This window comes from Crotalus tigris, unplaced genomic scaffold (genome assembly GCF_016545835.1).
Source record: "Crotalus tigris isolate CLP2741 ecotype Arizona unplaced genomic scaffold, ASM1654583v1 scf7180000021643.52994198:917841, whole genome shotgun sequence".
NCBI classification, from domain to species: domain Eukaryota; kingdom Metazoa; phylum Chordata; class Lepidosauria; order Squamata; family Viperidae; genus Crotalus; species Crotalus tigris.
In genome coordinates this window covers 399,395-418,984 of record NW_024098611.1, presented here as the reverse complement: position 1 = coordinate 418,984, position 19,590 = coordinate 399,395, and the positions used below count along the sequence as shown (strand labels likewise).

Genomic DNA, 19,590 nt, shown 5'->3' with positions numbered 1-19,590 from the left:
AGAGAGAAAATCCCAGGTTTAATGTAGGTAAACCAACTCGAGGCTCTCCAGCCACAACTGAAAGGGAAGACTGGCTTAGCCGCCTTGCAACACTGACTGGGATGGGCTTTGGGCCCGAACGTTTTTCGTGCACGCCGAGATATGTTCAAAATGATAAGAGCTGCTTGCCAGACTCTTTTCAACCGTTGCTAGACCAGACACAAGATCTGGATCTGTGGCTTTTTTTCTCTTCCCCCCCCCCCTTTTAAAAATGCAATCACGAGGATGGGCCCAGCGCAACTCAAATGAGTCAGTGTCCCTTGAGGGCTCTCTTAGCCTTTCCCCTCCCTTCTGCTTTTCACATCTAAATTGTCCCCCTTTGAGATGTCATTTCCCCCCCCCCTTGACAAAATACTCGCTGGGCCTGAAAAGGGGACGGATCAGGGGGTCTAGTAGAACAAATTGTCCTTTGGGGGTAGGGGGAAAGGGCTCCGCCCACCCCACCCACCCAGAAAAGGGAAAGTATTTAGAGATGGGGTTATTCTCCAAAGCTCCAGAAGGCAGGACAAGAAGCAACGGGTGGAAACTAAGCAAGGAGAGAAGCAACCTGGAACTAAGGAGAAACTTCCTGACAGGGAGAGCAATTAACCAGAATCTATGGGTGCTCCATCATTGGAAGTTTTTAAGAAGAGACTAGACAGCCATTTGTCTGAAATGGTATAGGGCAGTGGTTCTCAACCTTTTTAATGCCGTGACCCTCAACCGGTCGTAAGTCGAGGGCTACTCAACCGGTCGTAAGTCAAGGACTACTCAACTGGTGCAGCACCGTTTGCAGAATGAGACTTATGGCAGGCTCAGCAGGGCAGAGACAGCCTGGACAATTCCTATTGGCTTTTGAAAGCCAATAGAATTAGACTCTATTCAAGAGAGTCTATTCTATTGGCTTTCAAAAGCCAATAGAATAAAAGGGAGTAGCACAGCTAAGGAAAAGGGGGGAAAAATGGCGGACTGCATTGTTTGGCGACCCCTGTGAAATGGTCGTTCGACCCCAAATGGGGTTCCAACGTACAGGTTGAGAACCACTGGTATAGGGTTTCCTGCCTGAGCAGGGGGTTGGACTAGATCAGTGGTTCTTAACCTGGGCAATGTGGGAGGGGCTCTGGGCAGCATACAATTAAAAGATGAAAAACTGAGTAACTGAAGATGAATTTAAGTAATTTAAGACAGCCCTTTGTCTGAAATGGTATAGGGTTTCCTGCCTGAGCAGGGGGTTGGACTGGATGACCTCCAAGGTTCCTTCCAACTTGATGATGATGATGAAATATTCCTGCTTCCACGGAAGCAGAGCCAGCAAAGGCTACACAAAATGCTTCAAGCGACTCGCAGCAGGTAGAGAAGCACAGGAAGTCCTCGACTTGTGTATTTAGTTCCAACGGCACTGGAAAAAAGTGACTTAGGACTATTTTTCACACTGAGGACCGTTGCAGCAGTCCCTAGAGGACACGGGATCAAAATTCAGATGCTTTGGCCAACTGACTCGTACTTACGACGGTTGCAGCGTCCCGGAGTCACATGATTCCCCCTTTTGCGACCCTCTGATAAGCAAAGTCAATGGGGGAAGCCAGGCTCACTTAACAATCCCGTCACTAACTGAACAGCTGCCGCGATTCGCTTAACAACGTTGGCAAGAAAGTTTGTAAAAATGGGGCACTTGACAAATGTTTCACTTAGCAACCGAAATGTTGGGCTCCACTGTGGTCGTTAAGTCGAGGACAGCAGGTAAGTCCTCCGCTTATGACCCCAATGGAGTCCAACATTTCCATTCTAAGTGAATTCTTCCTCCATTTACGACCTTCCCTGCTGCAGTTGCTAAGCGAATCACTACAGTTGTTGAACGAGCCATTTGGCCATTAAATGAATTTGGCTTATCAGAATGAGGCAAAAGGGCGATGACACAAGCCCGGAACGCTTGAGACCGTCATAAATAGGAGTCAGGTGCCAAGCGTCTGAATTCTGATCACATGGGGGATGCTGCATCTGTCACGGGATAATCAATCACGAGTCACTTTTTTCAGTGCCGTTGTTAACTGTGAACAGTCAGTAAATGAAAATGGCTGTAAGTCGAGGTCTAAGTGTACTGGCCAGGCCTGTTGTAAACCTTAGACTGGGAGTCTTCAAAGTTGGCCCTTTGATGACTGGTGGACTTCAACTCCCAGAATTCCTCAGCCAGGCATGCTGGCTGAGGAATTCTGGGAGTTGAAGTCCACCAGTCATCAAAGGGCCAACTGTGAAGACCCCTGGTTTAGGACTACATGCCTGTATTATTCTTTATGGGGGGGGGAGCAGAAATCTTACTCTTGTTCTACATTTAGTGATAATTACCTCTCTTCCATCTGTGGAGCCACAAAGCAGCCCACAAAAATCTGAACTAGGCCTCTTTTTTTCCAGAATGTTCCTTCAAGATTTCCTCAAAATACTCCTCATACCTGCCTTATATATTCTATAGAACAGGGATCTTCAAACATGGCCCTTTGATGACTGGTGGACTTCAACTCCCAGAATTCCTCAGCCAGGCACACGTGCCTGGCTGAGGAATTTTGGGAGTTGAAGTCCACCAGTCATCAAAGGGCCAAGTTCGAAGACTCCTGGCTTAGGACTACATACCAGTATTACATTCTTTATGAGGGAAAAAAAAGCAGAAATCTTACCCTTATTCTAAATTTAGTGATAATTACCTATCTCCCAGCCGCAGAGCCACAAAACTGCCACAAAAATCTGAACTAGGCCTGTCTACTCTTTTTTTTCCAGAACGTTCCTTCAAGATTTCCTCAAAATACTCATACCTGCCTTACGTATTCTATAGAACAGGGGTCTTCAAACTTGGCCCTTTGATAACTTGTGGACTTCAACTCCCAGAATTCTTCAGCCAGGCACGTGTGCCTGGCTGGGGAATTCTGGGAGTTGAAGTCCACCAGTCATAGAAGGGCCCAGTTTGAAGACCCCTGCCTTAGACAGACGAGTGTAAATATGGATGCTTCTGTGAACTATTTTTTTGATAAGAGTCCATCTGGATGAAAAAAAGCAAATTCTGGGTCTCTTGATGTGAAAAAGAGGGTTGTTTTTTTAAAAAAAAAAGTCACCAAAACATATAAGAAAATACTCTTGTTTTATACAGTATCTACCCTCTAGCGAAAGTTCACACAAATCATCTTTAATGTGAAAAACTTCATTTAATGTCCCTGCAATAGTGGATGTGTAGACCTAGGATTGGCTGCAGCCAAATGGTGAATTTTCAGCAGCACATTTTTAAAGGATCAGAGTGGTTGCACAATTTCTTAATATCCCAGTTTGCCAAACGTGGTAACAGTAACCTATAATAAAAATGCAACTGTTTTAGAATGTCTAATTTATAGTCATTAAAAGAAGCGTCAACACCTTCTAGCCCAATGTTTCTCAATCTTGACAATTTTAAGGCATGTGGATTTTAACTCCCAGAATTCCACAGCCAGCAATGCTGGGAGTTGAAGTCCACATGCCTTAAAATTGTCAAGGTTGAGAAACACTGTTTAATCTAGCATCAGTGAAAAGGACACCACGTTAAAAACGTTAATGGAATGCAAACACCAACAGTAGATTGATAGAAAACACTGCACATGGAGCCAATTTATGGTAACACAGGAGTAAAAAAGCCAGAGACCACGAGTTCAAGTCCCTCCCTCGGTATGAAAGCCATCTGGGGGTGACTTTGAGCCACTTCCTCACAGCACAGCCCACCTCACAGGGTTGCTGTTTTGGGGAAAATAGGAAGAAGTTGTGTTGGCTATGTCTATTGAGGTTCTCATGTTCACTGCCTCGGGGAAGGAAGGAAGGAAGGAAGGAAGGAAGGAAGGAAGGAAGGAAGGAAGGAAGGAAGGAAGGAAGAAGGAAGGGAAGAAGAAGAAGTAAGGAAACAGGAGGGAGGAAAGAATGGACGGAGAGAGGAAAGGAAAGGGAGAAAGGAAAGAAGGAACGGAAAGAAGGAAGTAAAGGAGAAGGAGAAAAGGAGGGAGGGAGGAAAGGAAGGAGAAAAGGAAGGAAACGGGAGGAAGGAAGGAAGGGACGGAGAGAGGAAAGTGAAGTGAAGAGAGGAAGGAAAGAAGAAAGTAAAGGGGAAAGAGGAAGGAAGGAAGGGTAAGGAAACAGGAAGGAGGAAAGAATGGATGGAGAGAGGAAAGGGAGAAAGGAAAGAAGGAATGGGAAGAAGGAAAGAAGGAAGTAAAGGGGAAGGAGAAAAGGAAGGAGGGAGGAAAGGAAGGAGAAATGAAGGAAGGAAATGGGAGGAAGGAAAGAATAAAGTAAAGTGGAAAGAGGAAGGAAGGAAGGAAGGAAGGAAGGAAGGAAGGAAGGAAGGACAATACGGAGGAAAGGCAAGCTCACAGCCTCCAAAAAGAGAAAAAGTTCAATCTGAATTCTGTATTCTGCCATTAAGAGTGTACAGCTGCTAGGAAAAAGTGGGTTTATGCTTCTCAAAGAAAGCAAAGGAAACCCTGCCTACTGTGAGTGAATTCAGCTTGGAAGGAGTTGCAAAGCACAAAGCACACACAACAGACACGCCCCTGGAATCCAATCAATTGATCTAAAAAGGTGTTCAGCCTCTGGGCTCTGAAACAGCCACTCCAAATCAGGGCAGAGATAAACGCACCTTCTTCAAGAACACAACCAATCACCTTAAGGATAAGGACCAAACCCACTTTCCCTTTAGTGAAAATGCAGAAATGCATGCCCAACATGAATCGGAAGCTTGTGAAATTCAATTACAAGCAATGCTCTACTCTAGTCTATGCCGTTCCGGGAGATACACACCATCAACACCAAAGAACAGGAAGCGTGTTTTCTAAAGAGGCACAAACCCGTAGGAAACGCGTCACAGCTGTGACTCTTCACTTTCAGCAAAATGACACCAACTGCACAACGGCTAGGAAGGTGCAAAGCAACTCGTGTGTGTGCGTGTGCACGCTGAACACAACATTATGAAAAGCACCCGTCGGCTTTTGCAGATGTTTCCAAGAACACACCCTCCGCAGCCATTGTGACTTATTCCCCGCAATTCGAACGGGGACACGCAAAATTGCCAGCCGAAAAAGCAGACTGCTGAAAAAGACAAGACATCTGTGACAAATTCTGTCGGCGAAACGGACATGGGGGGGGGGGGGGAAGTGCGGCGTCACACACAGGGGGTAACAAGGGGAAGCACGTCTGTCCTGATTCTCCCCCGGGGAATTTTATTCCAAGAAATAAATCTTCTGAAAAGCTTCTCTGAAAACAATCAGCCGCCGGAAGGCAAATTCCCACTCTTACAGACAGCTCTCAACTCGCAACCGCAACGGAGCCCGGAAGTCCCACTGCGAAATGAGACAGTTGTGAGTGAACGTTGCCCCATTTTAGGACCTTTTTTTTCCTTGCCCCGTTGACTTTGCTTGTGAAAAGGTTGCAAAAGGAGAGGTTAGCGACCGTCCTAAAGGTTGCCAAGTGTCTGGATTTCGATCACGTGACTGTGGGCGTGGGACAACACTTGTCATTGTGAAAAAAAAAAAAAAAAACAACCCAACCCTGGGAGGACATGATCGAAATTCGGACGCTTGGTAACTGACTCCTCTTGATGGCCTTTGCCGTGTCTCCCGTGGTCGCGTGATTCCCCTTCAATTACAAACACTGTTTGTAATTGAATTTCACCTCCTCGCAGGCAAAGTCAATGGGGAAGCCGGAGTCACTTAACCACCCTGTTGTGAACTTTACAACTGCCGGGGTTCAATTAACAACTTTGGCACAGAAAGGTCGTAAAATGGGAAGGGGAGGTTGGAAAGAGGCTTTTATTTCTCTCTCTCTCTCTCTCTCTCTCTCTCTCTCTCTCTCTCTCTCTCTCTCTCTCTCTCTCTGTGTGTGTGTGTGTGTGTGTGTGTGTGTGTGTGTGTGTGTGTGTGTGTTCTCCACCAGACTAAAGATTAAGGGAGCAGGCCAATCCGGGTTCTGCTTTCAGCATTCCTGAGAGCCTACTGGTGGGAACTGAAGAGAGGAGATTTTCCTGCTCCTGAAACTTCTTCTTGCGTGCAAGAGTTTTTAAAGGGGGGGGGGAAAGGGACCGGCCCTCTACATTTCCCATTTAAAAAAACAAAACAAAACAGAGAATATTTTCCTTTGCAGTACGTAAAAGGCCTTTATTATAGTTGGGCATTTATGGGAGACTCAGACTCCAAAAAGGACAGGCAGTCCTCGACTTGCGACTACAATTGAGCCCAACATTTCCGCTGCTAAGCGAGACAGTTGTTAAGTGACTTTTGCCTCATTTTACAGCCTTCCTTGCCACAGTTGTCAACTGAATATTGGCACTTGTGAAGTGAATCTGGCTTTCCCATTGATTTGGGAGGGAGGGAGGGAGGGAAAAAGGGGAAGGAAGGAAGGAAGGAAGGAAGGAAGGAAGGAAGGAAGGAAGGAAGGAAGGAAGGAAGGAAGGAAGGAAGGAAAAAGAAAGAAAGAAAGAAAGAAAGAAAGAAAGAAAGGAAGTAAGTAAGTTAGGAAGGAAGGAAAAAAAGAAGTTAGGAAGGGAGAAAGGGGAAGGAAGGAAGGAGAAAGAAAGAAAGAAGAAAGAAAGAAAGAAAGAAAGAAAGAAAGAAAGAGAAAGAAGTTAGGAAGGAAGGAAGGAAAGAGGGAAGGAAAGAAGGAAGGAAGGAAAGAGGGAAGAAAGGAAGGAAGGAAAAAGAAAGAAAGAAAGAAAGAAAGAAAGAAAGAAAGAAAGAAAGAAAGAAAGAGAAAGAAGGAACTCCATGGACACTGGAATTACATCATTCCTGGACGCTGCAACTGAGATGCTGCAACGGTCATGTGAAAAATGGTCATAACTAACTTTTTTTCAGTGCCATTGTAACTTCGAACAGTCACTAAACGAACGGTTGTAAGTCAAGGACTACCTGTATTTGACAAATGCCCTGTTTTCAGTGGCGGGGACATTCAAAATCGTTCTGTTGAAAAACCTGCCGTCTGTCCCTGTAGGAATAACTCTGCACTCAATGGGCATCAGTTGCTACTCTGGAGACGGGCAGGGAAGTCGGTCACGAATAAGAATAAAAGTTTCGCCCGGAGAGAGGAACCTTCCAATAAGGGTGGCCTTACACGAATTGTGCGTTTTCACAGATTGTGTTTTTTCTTAGTCCAGGACGCGCAAAGGAAGGTTACTTCCTGAAAGTTGCAGTGCAATTAGGCAACTGAATAATGCACAGCCCACAAAGAGCTGAGTGTGCCATTTTGCAAGACTGCAGTAAGTTCACTTCACTTTGCAAGTGGGAAAAATGTTATTTAAGGAAATGTATTAATAGATGAGGAATTTATTTCTTAAATAGATACCACGTCCCAATTCTCCATAGGAACCTCACATCTTCTGGTTTCTAGAACTGGGGAAAACAATTTTGTTTTTTTTTAAAAGTACAAATGCAATCTCACTCCCCACCCAAACCCCAATGCCCAAATCCCAAACCAAAAGATATTACTCTATTACAGTGATTCTCAACCTTTCTAATGCCGTGACCCCATAATACAGTTCCCCATGTTGCGGTGACCCCCAAGTGGGTGTGGCCACCAATAAGAGGGAGTAGGACAGCTAGGGAAAAGGGAAAAAAATGGCGGACAGCATGGTTTGGCGACCCCCGTGAAATGGTCATTTGACCCCAAATGGGGTCCCGACCCACAGGTTGAGAACCACTGCTCTATTACAATTTTAAAAAATTAGGATTTTTTTTTTCCACAACAGCTACATTCAGGTACGTTCCTGAAATAAAAAATCGTTCACAAGTAACCTTGGGATGCGATTCATAAAGACATGTCAGATTTCTCTAACACAATATTTATGTATGTATGTCTCTACTCTTGGAAGCTATGTTTACTTGGTGGTCATAAAACTGCAATTTGTGAATATAAAATAAATGTTTCTGTTCCAGAGTGAGTAAGGTCACATTCTTTACACATATTAAACACATACATAAAAGAAACATATTAAGAAATTTAACCAACACTTATTAACTACTGACAGCTTTTTCAGGGAAATTATTTTCTCCCCAAATGTAAAAAAAAAAAAAAACCCTAATCTTAAACACGCACCAATATTGTAACTTGAAGTTTTCTTTTTTCCTCATATCTGCCTAATAGTACAAAAAAACTGTACAATTTTAATGAGTGACTTTCTTCTGTAAAGTGCCTTCCTTTGCCAGAACTGAAAGCTCTGAAAAACTTCACACTTACAGGCAGGTTTCCTTGCCTAAAAGAAGATTGGCTAATTTTTATTTTTTTTTAAAAGATGGTATAGCATCCGGCAGCCATAACACCTAAGTCTATTTTAATCGGTACCTTACCCAAAAAGAGAGAGAGAGAGAGAGAGAAAATAAATCACCTCTATTCACTGAATTTTCCTTCATAACAGAGATCCTATTTAAAACAGGGTTTCCTGCCTGAGCAGGGGGTTGGACTAGATAACCTCCAAGGTCCCTTCCAACATTATTATTATTATTACATCAAAGTAGCCATCTGCTACTTTTGAACACAAAAGTACAATTCCCAGGTAATCCTTAACATATGGCCACATTTGAGCCCAAAATTCCCCGTTGCTAAGCAAGGCAGCTGTTAAGTGAGTTTTGCCCCATTTTACGACCATCCTTGCCACAGCTGAAAGGGAATCCCTGCAGTTGCTCAGTTGGTAACCCGGTTGTTAAGTGGATCTTGTGTACCCACTGATTTTGCTTGTCAGAAGGTCGCAAATGGGGGCGCTGCAACCGTCATAAGTACGAGTCAGTTGCCGAGCGTCTGAATTGTGATTGCGTGACCACCGGGGGATGCTGCAAAGGTCATGGAAAACAGTCGTAAGTCATTTTTTCCAGTGCCGTTGTAACTTTGCATGGTCACTAAGCAAATGGTTGTAAGTGGAGGACCACCTCCCGTAAGTTACAACGGCATGGGAAGCAAGCACCCGTTTTTCGCACTTACGATGACTGCAGCCTCCCCTGTAGTCATGGGATCAAAATTCCGACGTTTGGCAATTGACTCGTACTTACGACGGTTCCAGCGTCCTGGGGTCAGGCAATCCGCCTTTTGCGACCTTCTCACAAGCCAAGTCCATAGGAAATCCAGATTCACTTAACAAGATTGTAAAATGGGGCAAAACTCAACAACTGTCTTACTTAGCAACAAAAATTGGGGGCTCAGTCACGGTTGTAAGTCAAGGATCACCTGCACGTGCACAGCTTGCTTTTACTGTTCAATTAACACGTATTTTCTTCCTAGGAGGTGAAAAATATAAAACATGGGATTTTTTTTTAAAAAAAATTTTGGGCAAAGAGCTCCTCCAATCATCACACAACTAGCCTTAGAATTATTATTTTTTAATTATTATTTTTTAACTATTCAGCCTTTCCTTGGTAAACACAACCAGATCACGTGTGTCTCTCTCTGTGTGCGTGCTTGGCAAAAACCTTTTCCTGGGTCTGCAAGAATTCACGGTATGCCAGTGCCCTTGAAGATCTCTTCAGTTAGCACACCATAAAGGTATGCAAGGCACACACACACACACATAAGAAGATTCCATTTTATTCCTAGTGGTCTTGTGAAGTCGAGCCTCTAAAGCAGGAAGTGACTTTTGGCAGTCCAGAGCCAAAGTAAGCAAATCCTTTGCTTTTAAAGGGCCTTATGTACACACACCGCTTTGTGTCCTACAGGACATTAGGGACTTAATTCTGTGTCCTTATTTCTGGCATGTTTAGATACAGGAGAGTTAAAAATGTCAACGCTAAGTCATAGATTAGAGGCAGACAAGCCCGCTGGTGCTCCTTTTATTATTTTCCTTGCAGAAACCAGCAGATAAAAGAACAGTGGGAAAACATTCCTAGCTAAGAGAGAAAGAGTGGGGAGAACCAGCCTGGTCCAAAGCAGGGGTCCCTAACACCCCCGTCCGTGGACCGGTACCGGACCATGGTAAGCCAACAATGGGGGGCCGCACAAAGCAAAGCCCCATCCGTGGGATGCACGCAGCACACAAAACCACGCAGTCTCCGGTCCGTGGAAAAACGTCCTCTCTCTACGGAACCGATCCCGGTGCCCAAAAGGTCTAGTAGTGGTTAAGGCAGCTAGAAAGCAAGAGGCCATGAGTTCAAGTCCTGCCATAGGCATGAAAGCCAGCTGGGTGACTTTGACCCAACTCACCTCGGGGAAACGAGGAGGTGGTGGTGGTAGAGGAGGAAGGATTTATGAGCTATGTTTTGCTGCCTTGAGTTATTGGTAGAAATAATAAAAAGGAGGGATAAAACATTTTTTTTTTAAAAAAAATAAATCTTTGCCTTTGGCGTGCTTACACAGCTGACTTTTGGAGACACCTCTGCTGAGTAGTTTTGAAGAAGCAGAAACAGCAAGATGTCACCTAGTCAGTGTGTAAGACGGAAATACAGGAGGTCCTCGGCTTACAACTACAAAATTTCCGTTGCTAAGCGAGACAGCTGTTAAAGTGAGTTTTGCTCCATTTTAGCACTTTTCTGCCACAATTATTAAGGGGATCGCTGCAGTTGTTCAATTAGTAACGTGGTTACTAATGGCTTCCCCATTGACTTTGCTGGCCAAAACCTTGCAAAAAGGGATCACGTGACCCCGGGACACTGCAACTGTCTTAAGTACATGCCAGTTGCCAAGCTTTCAAATGTTGGACGCATGACCCCGGGGATGCTGCAATGGTCGTAAAGTGTGAAAAACAGTCACTGGTCCCTTTTTTCAGCGCCACTGTAAGCTCTGAACGGTCACTGAATGAACTGCTGTAAGTTGAGGACTACGTGTAACATGCCCTCACTCAACCATTCATTTCTTCTCCAATTAGAAAACAACGACAGCTCTAAGGATGAATTGTAAAGATGGTTATTATTTAAAAATTGGCCAGCTTTAAGGATAATGAACCAGCTTTAAAAAGCTACTTTCACACTTTAAAAAGAAGCTAATTTCACACAGTTCTCCCTCTCTGTACACACACACACACACACAGAGTAAAAATTGCAGCTTTCCTGGCCTGATAACAGAATGAATATCCACTTCTCAAGATATCCATCCTTCTACATTTACTTTGTCTTCCAATCTGGCCCAAAGCAATTCACGTGACCCACTAAGGACACTTAAGAATTTTAAAAATGTTTTCCTTATCCTGTCTCATCCCTCGTCTATTGTCCATTTCCATAAAACCAGACAGAGAAATGGATTAGTCCAGGGTTTCTCAACTCTTAACAGCTTTAAGATGTGTGGACATCAATTCCCAGAATTGAATTGAATTCTGGGAATTGAAGTCCACCCATCTTACAACTGCCAAGGCTGAGAAACACAGGGTTACTCCACACAATTCCCAAACCCACAATGCCACAATGGGAATAGCCACTTTGGGTCCGACTGGAAAACTTTCCTTTTCAACAAGAGACTGCCTTCCAAGTTCAAAGTTAACTCCGGAGTGTAAATCCCAAAATGTGTTTTTTTTTTTTTTTGCAGTTTTCCAGACATCCCGTCTTGATTTTATATGTGACGCTTGGTCTCTACGGTAAATGTATCCATACAATCATACTACGTAACGCAATGATTCTGCAAGCCCCTGTGGAGTAAATACAAAGGAGGCTTGCTTTCACACGCACGTGGAATTATTCACCCTTAATCAACACAACAGCTGAAATTTGGTCCAACCCCGAATGGTTTTTCACTCCTCCGAGCTCTTTCCGCAAAATGAAGATGATGGTTACCCAGTTATAAGCTAGAACAGTCAAGAAAACCACAGGTGAAGCATCCCTAGCCTCCATTGTGTGTAACTCAAAAGATGGTGAGATGGTAAGGCTTCCATTCCAGAGGGCAACTATCCCCCACACAAATGGCCCAGCTTCACACAGCATCCAAATCGTGTCCGAAGAAGCCACCAAGGGATGATGGCGTAGGAACGTTTCCCAAGCCAATCCATCCATCCTACAGGCTTGGCCCTACCTGTCACTCTTGCCTCGCCAACATATAAACAAAGAGAGTTTTGTCCAGTGGTTAAGGCACCAGGTTAGAAAGCGGGAGAACCCGCGTTCGAGTCTTGCCTTAGACATCAAAGCTAGTTGGGTGACTGGTCTCATCCCCCAGCTTGGCGGCCCGACCCCGGAGCGCAGGAGATGTTTATGAATGGCAGGCGCACGTGTGCACGCAAAGCTCCATTTGTGCATGCAGCACACGCGTGCACGCTCTCCGCTCATGAGAGCCGCACGCACTTGCGCTCTCTCGCATGAACATAGGGCATTTGTGCGTGAAGCTCCACACGCGCAAGTGGGCCTGGGCCTGCGCCTTTGCCCATTTCTCCTGCGGCCAGGTTTCAAATAGGATCTGGAGCAGCGGTTTTCAACCTGTGGGTCGGGACCCCATTTGGGGTCGAACGACCATTTCACAGGGGTCGCCAAACAACGCAGTCCGCCATTTCCCCCCCCCCTTTTCCTTAGCTGTGCTCCTCCCTTTTATTCTATTGGCTTTTGAAAGCCAATAGAATAGACTCTCTTGAATAGTGTCTAATTCTATTGGCTTTCGAAAGCCAATAGGAATTGTCCAGGCTGTCTCTGCCCTGCTGAGCCCACCAAAAGTCCCATTCTGCAAACGGTGCTGCACCAGTTGAGTAGTCCTCAACTTACAACCGGTTGAGTAGTCCTCTACTTATGACCGGTTGGGGTCACGGCAAAAAGGTTGAGAACCACTGCTATAGACGCATGCACACAGACACAGACACATATATCCAGCCTTGTTTTTACAAATATAACTCAAAGCTTTGCGCACATTGAGCGCTCCTTCTTCCTCCGACTTTCCCCACAACAACCCCGATTATTTTTAAAAAATAACTAAAAGCTTTGAGCAAATGAACGGTCCTTCCTCCTCTTACTTTCCCCACAACATACATACATATATTTGGGTATGCGTATATGTATATGTCTGTTTGTGTAGAATATATATACACGCACACATATTGGTGAGTATATACGCATGTATATATGTGTATAGACATACAGACATATACACAATTTGTACGTGTATATATATATATATATATATACACAAAACACACATATGCAAAATACACATACACACACATATATATGTGTGTGTGTTTGTATATGTATGTATGTATGTATGTATATAAATATACATACATATATATATATATATAAAATGAAATTTAGTTGCTTCCTCTCTCTCCAAGTGTACACATACATAACACACATTTAAAATATACTATATACACTATATTTGGGTGTGTGTGTGTGTGTGTATATATATATACACATACATACATATACATACACATACATTCGTGTGTGTGTGTATATATATATGTGTGTGTGTGTGTATGTATACACACACAAACATATTTTTGTGTGTATGTGTATATAAACACACATACATACTCACATATATTTGTGTATGTGTATATATATATATATATACACACACACATAAGACATACAGACCTATATATTTGTGTGTATATAAACACATACACATATAGACATACACACCCACATACATTTGTGTGTGCATGTGTGTATATAGACATACACACCCATGTGTGTGTATATATATATATATATGCATACACATATAGACATACACACCCATACATTTGTGTGTGCATGTGTGTATAGACATACACACCTATATATTTTATATATATGCACATACACATATAGACATACACATCCACATGTGTGTGCATGTATGCAGACATACTCATATATATTTGTGTGTGTGTATATGCACATACACACCCACACACATTTGTGTGTGCGCGTGTCTATAGACATACACACCCATATATATTTGTGTGTGTGTGTATACACATATAGACATACACACCCATACATTTGTTTGTGTGCATGTGTGTGTATACACAGAGACGTACACATACTTATACACGTATGTGTATGTGTATACAGAAGACCCCCTCCCAGCCCAGGGCGGAAGCTTTGAGTTATATTTGCACGTGGGGGGTGGAAGCGGAGCCCCCGGGAGGGCCGAGCGCCCCCCGCCCTCCCCTCCCCTTCCCCACGAGGCCCCGGCCGAGCCCCCGGCCCCGCTCACCAGGCGGGCGGCCTCGGCCCACGTGCGCTCCTTCTTCCTCCGCTGCTTCAGCTCCTTCATCTTCGTCTTCTTCCTCCTCCTCCTCCTCTGGGCGGGAGAGCTGACCGGGCGGGCGAGCGGGCGCGCGCACGTGAGGGAGCGGGGGGGGGCGGCAGAGGCTCCCGAGCAGGCCGCGGGCGGCGGCGGGAGCGCGCCTGGAGCGCGGAGGCGACCGTTACTCGGGCGGGGCTGGAGGCGAGCGCGGGCTTCGCGGTGGGGGCAGGAGGAGGAGGAGGAAGCGGCGGGGGGGGGCTGTGGGCGCGCGCGCAACCCCGGGCGGCTGAGGTTGCGGGTGGGGGGAAGGTGAAAGAAGAAGAAGAAAAAAAAAAGACGGCGGCTGAGGAGGCGACGGGCGCGCGCGTCAAGGAATGCGGCGGCGGCGGCGGAGGAGGCCCGACATAACAACCGGACGGAGAGGGTCAAAGGTCTCCGCAAGGGCGGGCGGGAAAACGAGGAAGAGGAAGAGAGAGAGAGAGAGAGAGAGAGGGGAAAAAAAAACGCCCGAGGAGGAGGAGGAGGGGCGGATGGCGCTCGCGCACTCGCTCGCTCGCTGGCTGGCCTGAGGAGAGCCTGCGTGACGGAGACGCGCTAGGCCCGAACGGTGGCCGCGGAGGGACAGCCCGCCCCGATCTGAGAGGCGCGCGCGCGTTCGAGCGAGCGAGGGAGGGAGGGAAGACAGCGTTCGAAGGCCAGCCAGCTAACCGCGCGGGGCACGACGGGAGTTGCAGTCCCGGAAAGGGAGAGGGAGGGGGCCGCTCCCAGAATGCTCCGCGAAGAAGATGATCGTGATGATGCGGGCTCTGGGGCGGCGTTGGCCCCGCCCTCATGCCGCGGAGCATGACGGGTAGAGCGACCGGCCTTGTAGGCCTGACAGGCGGCGGCGGCTGCAGGGGCAGGTCGCTTCGGAGGATGGCGGGGATAACCCCCGCCCGGCCTGCGACTTCTCGCCGGGCATATTTTCAAAAAGAGACCCGACAGCCACTTGTCTGAAATGGTCTACGCCAGGGGTCTTCAAACTTGGCCCTTTGATGACTGGTGGACTTCAACTCCCAGAATTCCTCAGTCAGGCACTCGTGCCTGGCTGAGGAATTCTGGGAGTTGAAGTCCACCAGTCATCAAGGCCAAGTTTGAAGACCCCTGGTTTAGGACTACATACCTGTATTACTTTCTTTATGAGGGAAAAAAAAGCAGAAATCTTACCCTTGTTCTACATTTACTAACAATTATCTCTCTTCCGGTCGTGGAGCCACAAAGTAGCCCACAAAAATCTGAACCAGGCCTCTGTCTACTCTTTTTTTCCAGAATGTTCCTTCAAGATTTCCTCAAAATACTCATACCTGAGATTTCCTCAAAATACTCATACCTGCTATATATTCTATAGCAGGAGCCTTCCAACTTGGCCCTTTGATGACTTGTGGACTTCAATTCCCAGAATTCCTCAGCCAGCGTGCCTAACTGAGGAATTCTGGGAGTTGAAGTCCACAAATCTTAAAAGGGCCAAGTTTGAAGACCCCTGGTATAGGGCTTCCTCCCTGAGCAGGGGTTTGGACTAGATGACCTCAAAAATCCCTATTATTGTGATTGTTAAAATAAAAGTGACCCCCTCCTTTGCACAGTAAACCAACCTCAAAAGATTTGTTTGGAGTTAGATAACCAAAGGCCAGTTGACACTAATCAACGTTTTCTTATCAGGAAATAGTATCCAGCTATCCTGTAACTTATGTTTTCCGTTTGGGGAGATTGAAAGCTATCCAAGGGTTTTATAAAACCTTTTTAAAAGAGAGAAAAGTAAGTCAAATCAAAACGTAAAGTAATGGTGTTCAAAATTGGAAGTAACATAGAAAATAACTCTGCAAGCTGACAAATTACAAAGTCCCTGTCATTTGCCCCTCAGGGTTAGGGAGTTCAGTTCCCATAATGCTGGCTGGGGGATTCTGGGAGTTGAAGTCCATCCATCTGACAAGTGGCCGAACACTAAAGTCAGCATCTACGGATGAAAATGGGCACAGGCTTGGATTTTTAGCGCCAGCAGTAACCTTGTGGGGGAGGGGGGTTATAGGTAGTCCTTGTTTAGCAACCACAACTGAGCCTGGCAGCTTGGTTGCTAAGTGAAGCAAAGCAGTTGCTAAGTAACATGGTGAGTTTTTACAATCTTTTGAGGCTTGCTTGATTGTGAGGATTCGTTGCACAATTACTTTTTCTTCGTGCTCATAACAGTGGCCAGTCATTAAACAAGGACTACCTGTGCTTAAAGCAATTAGACCAGTGGTTCTCAACCTGTGGGTCGGGACCCCATTTGGGGTCAAACGACCATTTCACGGGGGTCGCCAAACAACGCAGTCCTCCATTTTTCCCCCCTTTTCCTTAGCTGTGCTACTCCCTTTTATTCTATTGGCTTTTGAAAGCCAATAGAATAGACTCTCTTGAATAGAGTCTAATTCTATTGGCTTTCAAAAGCCAATAAGAATTGTCCAGGCTGTCTCTGCCCTGCTGAGCCCACCAAAAGCCCCAGTCTGCAAACGGTGCTGCACCAGTTGAGTAGTCCTCGACTTATGACCGGTTGAGTAGTCCTCGACTTACGACCGGTTGGGGGTCGCGGCATTAAGAAGGTTGAGAACCACTGAATTAGATCATGAAAAACCTGACTAAATTCTACCCTGCTTTGGAGACAGACCCCGGAGGAAGAACTGCAGGTTTACTTTGAAGGCCAGGGGTCTTCAAACTTGGCCCTTTTATGACTTGTGGCTTTCAGCTCCCAGAATTCCTCACCCAGTGTGCAACCCCAAGAAGGAAACATTGCTCGCAGGAAGCAATAGCACCTCTCATATCTCGTCCTTTGGATAATATTCCTGTGCGAGTCTCGCTGGAACCAAGGGAAGCTTATTCACTCCAGTGGGACTTACACACAGGTAAGGAGCCCAGTGCCTGGCTGAGGAATTCTGGGATTTGAAGTCGACAAGTCATGAAAAGGGCCAAGGTTGTAGGCAATAGCTGGATTTTGCTGGCTTTGCTGATGTGTTGGGAAAAGTCAAGGGAATTGATCTTGGTAAGAATGAGGAAAAAAGATTGGCAGGAGCACCTTGATGTGCAGAAGGTCACTCAGTGGTCAGCATATTAATACCAGCTCATGGCTGCTGGTACAACTCATTAAATTGGCGGGATGTAGGCAGTTCTCAATTTACAATCATTTGTTTAATGACTGTCTGAAGCAGGGGTCTTCAAACTTGGCCCTTTTATGACTTGTGGACTTCAACTCCCAGAATTCCTCAGCCAGCATGGCCCATATAAGCCAGGGGTCTTCAAACTTGGCCCTTTGATGACTTGTGGACTTCAACTCCCAGAATTCCTCAGCCAGCATGGCCCATATAAGCCAGGGGTCTTCAAACTTGGCCCTTTGATGACTTGTGGACTTCAACTCCCAGAATTCCTCAGCCAGCATGAACCATATAAGCCAGGGATCTTCAAACTTGGCCCTTTGATGACTTGTGGACTTCAACTCCCAGAATTCCTCAGCCAGCATGACCATATAAGCCAGGGGTCTTCAAACCTGGCCCTTTGATGACTTGTGGACTTCAACTCCCAGAATTCCTCAGCCAGGCACACGTGCCTGGCTGAGGAATTCTGGGAGTTGAAGTCCACAAGTCATCAAAGGGCCAAGTTTGAAGACCCCTGGTCTGAATTACGGCGTTGACAGGACCGGTTTGATGCAACCGTGGCAGCTTCCCCCTGGTAACGGGATCAAAATCCGGGCGCTTGGCAACTGCCCGTATTTTAAGACAGGTGTCCTCTCCCATCTGATCCCCTTTGGCAACTTTCCGACAAGCCCAGTCAATGGACGAAGCAAGATTCGCTTGATGACTGCATGATTCACTTAACAGCCGCAGTGACTCGCACAAAAGGTGGTAAAAATGGGGCAAAACTCAATTCACAGCCATCTTGCTTAGTAACGGGGCTCAGCTGCAACCGTTAAGTCAAGGACTACCCCTCTCCCCGTTTTGAGGGTGGCCCGTGGTCGTGGATGTTCATGCCACGTGAGCCTTTTTGGGCCAGCTATTCAAACGGGCATCGTTGCCTCGGCTTTGTGCGTTTACCGCTTTAAGCCGTGCGCAGTTTCCCCTTTTGGGTGCCGATACCGGTATATTATATGGTTCTGATTTGATCTGTTCCACTTGCATGCTTTTATCTCCCAAAAATCTTGATGATGATGATGATATTGGAAGGGACCTTGGAGGTCATCTAGTCCAACCCCCTGCTCAGGCAGGTATCCTTATACCAGTGATGGCGAACCTTTTAGAGCAGTGGTTCTCAACCTTTCTAATGCCGCAACCCCATAATACAGTTCCCTATGTTGTGGTGACCCCCAACCACTTATATATCACCGGGTGCCAGGGGCGTGGCGAAAGGGGAAAAAAATGGCGGACAGCCTTGTTTGGTGACCCCCGTGAAATGGTCATTCGACACCAAATGGGGTCCCGACCCACAGGTTGAGAACCACTGTTTTAGAGACTGAGTGCCCAAACTGCAACTCAAAACCCACTTATGCATCGTCGAGTGCCGGGTGGGTGTGGCCCATTGGGTGGGTGTGGCCCATTGGGTGGGTGTGGCCCATTGGGTGGGCATGGCCCATTGGGTGGGCGTGGCTGCGGTGAAAACGGCAGACTGGGTGGGACTAAAAAATTCAATCTATCAATTCCAACTTTGCAAGATCTTTTTTTTCCCCGTGAGAAGTTGAAATTGACTGAACCTTTTTTTTTTTTTTTGCACACAGCAGCAGAGGCCTAAAGCGAAAAGGTTTTATAAAACCTAGCTGAAGGCCTGGGACTGGGGCAATGGCGCAAGTGCCCACAAAGCGGGCTCTGAGTGCCGCCTCTGGCACCCGTGCCATAGGTTCGCCACCGCTGACCTATACCATTTCGGACAAATGGCTGTCCAGTCTCTTCTTAAAAACTTGGAGCATTCACCGCTTCTAGAGGCAGGTTGTTCCATTGATTAATTGTCCTCACTGTCAGGAAGTTTCTCCTTAGTTCCAGGTTGCTTCTCTCCTTGATGAGTTTTCCTCCGTTGCTTCTTGTCCTGCCTTCTGGTGCTTTGGAGAAGAGCTTGACTCCCTCTTCTTTGGGGCAGCCCCCGAGAGACTGGAAGGCTGCTATCATCTCCCCCCTCATCCTTCTCTTCCTTAGACTAGACATCCCCAATTCCAGCAACTGTTCCTTACATGTTTTAGCCTCCAGTCCCAATCCTCTTTGTTGCTCTTCTCTGTACTCTTTCTAGTGCAGCGGTTCTCAACCTGTGGGTCGGGACCCCATTTGGGGTCGAACGACCATTTCACGGGGGTCGCCAAACAACGCAGTCCGCCACTTTTTTTCCCCCTTTTCCTTAGCTGTGCTCCTCCCTTTTATTCTATTGGCTTTCAAAAGCCAATAGAATAGACTCTCTTGAATA

At 46.2% G+C, this 19,590-nt stretch overlaps 1 protein-coding gene across 1 annotated transcript in view; it reads right to left on the bottom strand.

Moving 5' to 3' along the window:
- Positions 1–14,850, bottom strand: part of ASXL1 (ASXL transcriptional regulator 1) — a 45,279-nt gene extending 30,429 nt beyond the window's left edge. Inside the window, exon 1 of the mRNA XM_039318892.1 lies at positions 14,110–14,850. Coding sequence (XP_039174826.1) covers positions 14,110–14,169 — 60 coding nt within the window. The 5' untranslated portion in view covers positions 14,170–14,850. The remainder of the gene's footprint in view (positions 1–14,109) is intronic.
- Positions 14,851–19,590: the final 4,740 nt, after the last annotated feature.